Raw genomic sequence first — 9,290 nt, 5'->3', positions numbered from 1 at the left:
ACATAATAAAAAGTTATGCAGTTATTATTTTTCAGAATCTTCTTTTTCCATTATAAAGTCATTTGCAGCTTGTGGTTGTTTTCTGCAGCTTGGCCAAAAACAAATCTGGATGAGACATCACAAAGTACACATATGAAAGATATTTTAACATGACGGCCATTAAGCCTGAAAATTCTTGTCAGGCTCAACAGGAGCACATTGTTTTTTTAGGAAAGCTGAAAGGCAAAGCAAGATTCATAGTACTGTATTTCACTTAAAAAGTGCAGCTTTAGATTCCCGTGGGAGGAAAAAAACTTGAGCTTGAAAGAATGATTCAGTAACATTCTGTGTTTGGAGAAACTAAAAAGTGTCACTATGTGCTGCTAATGGAGATGAAAACAAGTAAGCCAGGTGTTTCATGGGAGTGAGAAAGAGGGGGAGAGTGGCTGCCTTTTTATTATAACTTTTTCAGAATGAGTTTTCTCTCAGTCAGTGCTTGTTGTAGAAACTGAGCTTGGATAAGCTGCTGTTTATATGATACTGTATTTGATGGGAAGAGTTCTGCTCATTTGCTGTTTGAAGAAAAATATGAAGACTTTTATGGAACTTTCTATCTGCTGCTGTTTATTGATGTTTTGATGGAGGTCAATCTCTCTCTCTCTCTCTCTCTCTGGCAGGAAATCTTTATCTTTCCATTTTTTTAATTAAGGATATGCCATTTACAAATAAATAATAGAAGCCATCTGGGAATGTACATCAGCAGTCTTAGTGTTGCTACTGGGATCGAGTGAAGACTGCATGATCCCACCAAGGTTGTACAATTCCTTGCATTGCTTATATTTGCTGCTATTGATTTTGATGCAAATAAATTCATTTTAAAGTGAATGCTTAAATTAATTGTCATTTGTGTAGCTGAGAAACTAGATTGTCCATTTCTTGACAGGCCGTCTTAAAATATGGGCACAATGGGCAGTAACTGTGGGCCTCAGGAGCACAGGGGCCTGCAATGTTTCTGGTACCTGTGTATGTTTCTGTTTTGCTGTCAAAACAACGGCCCCAGTGCACTACTTTGCCCGGGGGCCTATGATGCTGTTCCGACAGCCCTGCGGCTTGAATAAGGGCACAAGCAGACACTCTCATGAAGCCCTCTATTGGTTTTGAAACTGATTTGAAGTAAAGGTTTGGAAGTAAATAAAGCCCAGTGACATTACATGTCTACAGGGTTTGAGTATGTGGACAGTGTAACAAGTCAAGAGGTTATAAATAGGAGTTCTAGCTGGTTTTAACATTTCTTCCTATCTTCAGTCAACATAAGAACCTTAGAAGTTAGTTGGTACCTTATGTGTTAGGTTCATGTCAAAGGTGTTCTGAAAACATAAGAAAACAGCGCATATCACCCTCCTTCATTTAAGACTGTTATTGACTACCCAATTAAACTACATGCCTTTGGAATCAGCACATATGAAAAATTACGTTTTTTTACCTAGTGTACAACTATACTTTTAAGTGGTTTATAAAAATCATTACAATAATATAATTAATATATTCCCGATAAACCTTAGAAGGGAAGATTTTCACCACACTGAACACTGATTTAAATTCTTAATATTAATAGCCATACAGTCATTCCAATTACAGTCCACTTAATTGGACATTAGTCAGATTGAACTGATTCAAGCTAACATTTTGATGTTTTCCAAGTTATTATCCTCTAATAAAACTGAAATATGCAGACAGTTGTTAAAGATATCTCAACAACAAAATCAGCTGCCTTTCACGACTATGTGATTTGAAAGTATGTCTATGTACCAAATCAGTGTTCTCTTATATCTGCTATGGAGAAAATTAACAAACTCTTTTCAAATATCATATGGGGCATAATTTTACAGAGTAGCCAAGAAATATGCTTTTAGATCTGGGCAGTGCCGGATTAAGGCGGGTGCTATTGATGCTGCAGCATTAGGCCCATTCCTGAAGTAGGCCCAGATGAAAACAGATGAGAATTTTCCAGAAACTGAACAGTTTTCCTTTGCTATATTAACTTTGCTAAGGCTAGAAAAACAGCAATATAAGTAAGCAGCACTAGCACAGTAGTTAGGGTGACAATATGCCTGGGTTAAGTTGATCTGGATTAGCCTTTTCTGCATTAAGTGCACTTTTCAGACAATTGCAATTGAATGTTGATGTTACATAGTTTGATGTTAATCTCGAGTTGTTACGATACTACATCGTTATTATTATTCATGTTCAATAAAGGCTGGCTGGTTGCGTTGCAAGCAATTAAGGCTCCTTGGTCGGTGTGAGTGCGCATGTACGGTGAGTGTCGAATGCACATGCACCAATGCTGAGGAAAAAATAGGCGTTTTTTGCGCTGCAACATCAGGCCTAATTTCATCTTAATCCAGCCCTGGATCTGGGTACATTTTTGTGCATGTCTGAGTAAGTTATTTAGAAGACCAATAAACTTACAGTGCTTTTTCTATAACACAGCCAATTCTCATATCAAAATTTTCATGTTGGTGATGTATGCAGCAGTTTTCATAGACAAGTATTGGACAACATTATAATATAGGTAAGAATTTATTGTCATCCACTAAAAGAGATGAAGATATAAACTTCCTTCTGTATAAGATTGCTACATTTGGAGAACTAACCTGGAAAACATTTAAGAAGAAGCAAACATGTCTAGGTGTATAAAAATCTGACTGTGTAACATGATGATGGTGACTCTTTTGAGGTGGCACCAGCACTATTTCAGGAGGTGCCCACCTTGAACTGACAGCGTTTGCACTCTAAGGTGGGTCATGTTTAGGAGCAAACTCCTAGACGTTAATGGAATGAGTCTGCTGTTTTCAAGCACCCTTCCATTTTTCAAAGAAAATCTCTAGGCAGTAATCTGCAGAAGATGGCCATGCCAAAAACACCCTTTTGATACCACTTAATTACAATGTAAATTCATAAAAATATATTGTGCTATGTGGTACAAACAAGCATGCAATCACAAAGGCCCACATGGTGTTTTACAGTTCTAAGATGAAAGACATCATGATTAGAAACATCTGGACAGTGAGACGGTTAAAGCCAATTTGTGCTTAAATTGCTCTTAATTCCCAGACAGATCTAATAGTGTTTTCATTAAAATAAATAATCAATATCCTAGGGAAATAAACGGTCCAATGATTGTTAAACATTTGAACTTGAATGATGCAACAGTCACACTACACTCTTTCTGACTCCTGTAAATAACCAAATTATAAAGATTGTGGAATTGTTGCATCAATTCAGTATGGAGAAAAAAGAAAGGATTGAAAAGTCGAGGTGTTTCTTTCCATACTTAAACTAAATTGAACAAAACATTCAAAATAAGGAACTTGTGATGTCATTGGCTTTTATATTTCTACTATTAATATATTAATGTCAGACACTTTTTTCACTTTAGTATTATGGGTTAAATTTTGACGCAAATGCCTTTCAAACTCTAAAACTGGCAGCCTGTGCATAAATAACTTGTTTTAAAATGTTCTAAATCATGTAAAGCATATAGTTTATTGTGGCGTCTTTAATTTTAGTACAATTTTCAGTGCTGCTAGCTTTAAATCCTACCTTTCTTCCTTTGTTCAACACACTTTGAAGTAAGATACTTATTAACATTACTATTAAATTGTATATTTAGTAAGAATATAGAATCTCAGATTTGAGTTAGGAAGTTTTGTAGATGGTAGACTACAGTCACACTCAGTGAAGAAGACATGTTGGCTTTTTGTTTGGTTTGCTGCAGCTGGTGAGGCCCCCTAGTGGCTGATATTAAACTACAACGCACAAGGGTGTGATTGGATCCTAAGCCCTAACTTTTTGTGAACCTAACTTAGAGTTACCAAGCTTAAATCGCAAGCAAGTGGAAGCCATAATACACTTGTAAAGAGCCTGCATCAGTGCTCAAAGTTGACATTCACTCCGTAAAGATGTGTGTTCTGGGGTCAGTACTTACACCTGTTACATAACACAGCATATACTTATTATTTTGATTCAATCATTTTATTTAAAGATCTCAAAAAAATATAAGAACGAAGTCAAAGCTCACTTGACAAATTTTAAATGCATAGTGCTTTTGAGTTAGTATTAGGGATTCCTTTTTAAAAAAGGTCTTATTCCTTTTTCATATTAGAAAGTATAATTTTAAAAGTAACTTAACTCAGTAAGCCTATTGAATTTTTAATTTTTTTGTTTCAGTTACAGAGGTGAATGCCTATGAAATATCATTTACCAAAAGAATGCAGTTACTGTAGCTGTCTTTCTCTTACTGCGTTTTGTGTATATCCTGTATTTTATTGAATGTAAACCACAAAATTAACATGTTCATGTTTTACCAAATGGTAAACCTCTGTGATGTGGTGATAATTTATATGTTAACATACAGCATAGCCAAGGAGAATTTTATAGGGACTGATTAACAGGGCAAGTAAATTGCACCAACTGACTATGAGTGGGGTTACTCTAAAGGGTTTTTAAATACAATTAGAGCAAATTAAATTGACTATAGACATTATACTAGTGAACATAAATTGTTAATCATTTCAAAAGGAACAAAATGACTGTATGTTTGGCTGTAAATAAATGATGCAACTGAAACTCTCCTTCCTGTTAGACGGTTTGGTGCTCAAACAAAATGAAATAATTTTGTCATAGCTGTTAAGACTTTTTCTCTGAATTTGCCATGAAATCACTGAGGTATTTAGAAATTGGTTCACAGGGAAAGAAATATAAGTTTGTGCAATTTTGAAGAAAATTCAATTTCCAAATCCACTAGATCACATGATGCCTAGAGAGTGAGAGAGAGAGAGAGAGAGAGAGAGAGAGAGAGAGAGAGAGAGAGAGAGAGAGAGAGAGAGAGAGAGAGAGAGAGAGTACAGATTTAACTTTCATAAAGAATTTGATAGTAAAATACCACCTATACGTTCACTTTTAGAAATGCTGCACTATTTGAATTGTTGTAACACCATTTTACAGTCTAAAACAGAATATCAGGAGTAATTCAGATTGCTGTAATTCTGTATATTATGTCTAGATAAGGGCCCAGAGTTAATTTAATTTAACATTAATGTTCTGAACATACATACTATACATTTTTTATGCTAATTCCAGGATTGAATGTTTGCTCATTCACAAGTAAACGGAGGCAAATTTGTATTTTAGTCTATATGTGAATTTCCCATTGGGATTAATAAAGTATCTATCTATCTATCTATCTATCTATCTATCTATCTATCTATCTATCTATCTATCTATCTATCTATCTATCTATCTATCTATCTATCTATTTTTTCTGATAATTAAATAGATTTGGCACAGCCTTTTACCTGACAATGTATATTATTTTAATATAAATAAATATAACATCGACTAGCAGTAGAGAATATATTCTTAAGGTTTAAAATCTAGTCCTATTTAATATATCTTGGTAATGTTAAAATAAAAATACTCTTATAGATGAACATATCCATCCATCTATCCATTCATTATCCAACCCGCTATATCCTAACTACAGGGTCACGGGGGTCTGCTGGAGCCAATCCCAGCCAACACAGGGCGCAAGGCAGGAAACAAACCCGGACAAGGCGCCAGCCCACCACAGAGATGAGCATATACCTTAGAAAATCTATAAAGAGAACAACTTCAGTTTCACTTTCGGAGCAGGTGGATCTGTGATCTGTTATACCCTATTTTCATTTTATATTTCAAAACTAAGGGAATTTAATTAAATTCAATTTTAAAGAATCATGAAACAACATTTCACTGCTACTTTACATCAGATCATGTGCATTATTTACAAATAAATTATAATCAACTTAATAGTAAAATTAATTATATAACGTAAAATCATATTTTCGTTTTTGAATGAAAGTTACTTTTATTTTAATGTTGCTGGAGTTTGCATTTTTGCACTTGGACTGCGAGTGCCGCTGTTGATCAATACGGAGATTTTCTGCACGCAGAGATCAGCAGCACCTCCCCTGCCACATTTAAGAATAAAGCAGACAAGAGCAGCTCTCTCAGCGTCTCTCCACACAGGAATATTCTAAATCTCTGTCCGTGATGTGGGTCGATTATTTCTGGAAAATCTCTGAAATGCAAGAAGGACCAGAGACCTTTATAATTATTCTTTAAATCCCTTCTGCTTGAAGAAACACGATATTCATTGGTGAAATTTAATAAATGATTCCATCAGTTATGGGCTATTATAATCATTTCGACTGGAAAATGCTGGCCTGGACTATCAAAAGGCAGGTACCAATATTCGTTATTTTTTCGCTTTTCGTGTTTACAGCACTTGGAGACATTCGTTATTCTATTCCAGAAGAGATGTCTGCCGGGTCATTCATTGGTAATATGGCAACAGACCTGGGAGTGGACATTAAAAGACTGAAAACTGGTAAAGCTCGTATTTACAATGAAGGTGACGCGAACTATATCGAGCTAAATGTACATAAAGGCGTTTTGACTGTTAAAGATAGAATAGACAGGGAACAGCTCTGTGCAAGTATATCTCCCTGCATTCTGAATTTTCAATTAATCCTTGAAAACCCGATGGAATTACATCGCGTCATTGTGGAAATTACTGATGTTAACGATAACGATCCTCGATTTCCAAGTAATAATGTTCAGCTAGAAATTTATGAATCATCGTTTGCCGGAGCCCGTTTTTTACTGCCAAGTGCTGTAGACCCTGATTCCGGTATTAATAGCATACAGACATACGCTCTGTCATCTACCGATCATTTTAATTTAAAAATGCGCACTAATGCAGATGGAAATACAATCGTCGAGTTACTTTTGAAAACCTCATTGGATCGAGAAAAACAAGAGGAGCATGTATTATTGTTAACTGCATTAGATGGGGGTGATCCTCGGCGGTCTGGCACGGTCGAGGTTCATATTATTGTTCTGGATGCGAATGACAACGCACCCGTTTTTACACAGGAGCTTTATAAAGCCACTGTTGAAGAAAACTCACCAATAGGTGCTTCGTTGATACGAGTCAGTGCCACTGATGCAGACAAGGGGCTGTATGGGAAAGTTACTTATCATTTTAATCACGTTACAGATGTGACGAAAAATCTGTTTGCAATTGACCCGGAATCAGGTGAAATAAAAGTTATTGGGCAAATTGATTATGAAAATAAGAAAATGTATGAATTAACAGTCCAGGCTAAAGACCACGGTGGACATATTAATTCGAGTAAAGTGATAATAGAAATCACAGATGTAAACGATAATAATCCTTCCATTAACCTAATGTCAGTCTCGAGTCAAATACCTGAAGACTCCTCACCTGGTACGGTGATAGCCATTTTTAAAGTTCAAGATAAAGATTCTGGAAAAAATGGTGAGGCGCACTGTTCCATCGAGGACAGCATTCCATTCAGGTTAAAATCTTCTTTAAATAATTTTTATACATTAGAAACGGATGGATTTCTAGACAGAGAAAAGACGCCTCAGTATAATATAACAATAAACGTGAAAGACAGCGGATACCCTCCACTATCTGCTAGCCATACTTTAACACTTGATATAAATGACGTGAATGACAATCCACCAAAGTTCGATAAACAACATTACACTGCATATATTATGGAAAATAATTCTCCTGGGTCTTCTTTTTTTGCGTTGCAAGCCACAGACCTGGATTTAGGTTCAAACGGTAAAATTGCTTACTATGTTCAGGAAACTCGTGTTCAGAACTCATCAGTGTCTTCTTATGTTTCTGTTAATTCCGATGACGGTGTCCTCTATGCAGTTCGTTCATTCGATTTTGAGCAAACGACTCAGTTTCAGGTCTCAGTGATAGCCAAAGATGGTGGATCTCCACCTCTTAGTGCCACTGCTGTTATAGATGTGTTTGTTCAGGACCAGAATGACAACGCACCTCGGATTTTGTACCCCGTTCAAAGTAAAGGTTCTCTGGTGGCTGAGATGGTACCCCGCAGTGCAGATGTTGGATATCTTGTCACTAAAGTGGTTGCAGTTGACCAGGACTCGGGACAGAACGCATGGCTCTCCTATAAAATTATGAAACCTGCGGACCAGACACTTTTTGAGATTGGATTACAAAACGGAGAAGTGAGGACTCTTCGTCAAGTTACGGACAAGGATTCTTTGAAACAAAGGTTAACCATTTCAGTGGAAGATAGCGGACGACCTTCGCTTTCTGCTACAATAGTTGTGAATGTAGCCGTTACTGATGGCCTTCATCAGGCACTTTTAGAACTTAATGATATGTCACAGGGCACAGAAGCAGATGCCAACATCACGTTTTACTTAATACTCGCCTTAGTGATTGTTTCTTTTCTTTTCATGACTTTCATCATAATTCTAGTATCAGTTAAACTATACACGTGGAGACGATCTAAACTGTATAACAAATGTGCCGGTGGAACCCTCCCAGTTATTCCGTATTATCCACCGCACTATGCGGATGCTGTTGGAACAGGAACGCTTCGTCACGTCTACAATTACGAAGTCTGCATGACAGCTGATTCTGGGAAGAGTGAATTCAAGTTCATAAGACCTACAAATGGGACTTTGGTTCGCGTTGATCCAAGTGGAACAGAAACAATACCGCACACGACGAGCAAGAATGCCATTGATGAGGAAGATTTTAAGCAGGTATGATACTCACAATTCATATTCTGGTGTTCTTAATTTATATTTGAAACAGATACTTTATATTGTTCTTGCGTTTACGTTATTTTCTTCAGTATACAAATGCACTGACCTGCATTTTTACATTAAAAATATTAGTTTAAATGCTGGATTATAAACGCGATTCCTTTAAACTCTCTTTATTTGTGCCATGGGTAAAATTTATATTTATGGTAGCAGTATTTAATCCTACTTTTAAATAAGACACTACACCAAAGCAACACTATATTTTAACTGTATTTACTAAGGCAGATTTTCATTAGGTGATTATCTCATAAACAAAATATATACTTTTTCTGTGCAAAGCTGGAGATGTGCATAATTAAGTTTGACAAAATGTTCTTTTGTTTTCCAAAAAAATAACAATTCACATACAGTACAAATAACATAAAGCATAAAGGAGAAGCGTGTTTACTAGAAAAGGGGCTGCTAAACTCACTCTATTAGTGATCTAAATCGCTTTCTTCTTTACACTTTATATAATTTTATTATGTGAGCAACTTTATGGACATTTCCAGTCTAAAGACAAGATGGAGTGAGGACACATTTGGTTTGTATGCACATTAACGCACACACAGTGCAGCAGAATTCATGCCAGAGTATAAAAAATA

At 36.1% G+C, this 9,290-nt stretch overlaps 1 protein-coding gene across 1 annotated transcript; it reads left to right on the top strand.

Annotated features, from left to right (window-relative positions):
• Window positions 1-6,366: 6,366 nt before the first annotated feature.
• Window positions 6,367-8,649, top strand: LOC127529706 (protocadherin gamma-A5-like). Its single transcript, XM_051934283.1, has one exon. The coding sequence runs from the start codon at window positions 6,367-6,369 to the stop codon at window positions 8,647-8,649; it is 2,283 nt and encodes a 760-aa protein (XP_051790243.1).
• The last annotated feature ends 641 nt before the right edge of the window (window positions 8,650-9,290 follow it).

Source organism: Erpetoichthys calabaricus, chromosome 11, assembly GCF_900747795.2.
Source record: "Erpetoichthys calabaricus chromosome 11, fErpCal1.3, whole genome shotgun sequence".
Classification (NCBI taxonomy): domain Eukaryota; kingdom Metazoa; phylum Chordata; class Cladistia; order Polypteriformes; family Polypteridae; genus Erpetoichthys; species Erpetoichthys calabaricus.
This window is presented reverse-complemented; position numbering and strand designations above follow the sequence as displayed.

Excerpts from the sequence above, each read along its gene's own strand:
- LOC127529706 (XM_051934283.1), top strand. The coding sequence starts at position 6,367 with ATGGCAACAGACCTGGGAGTGGACATTAAAAGACTGAAAACTGGTAAA.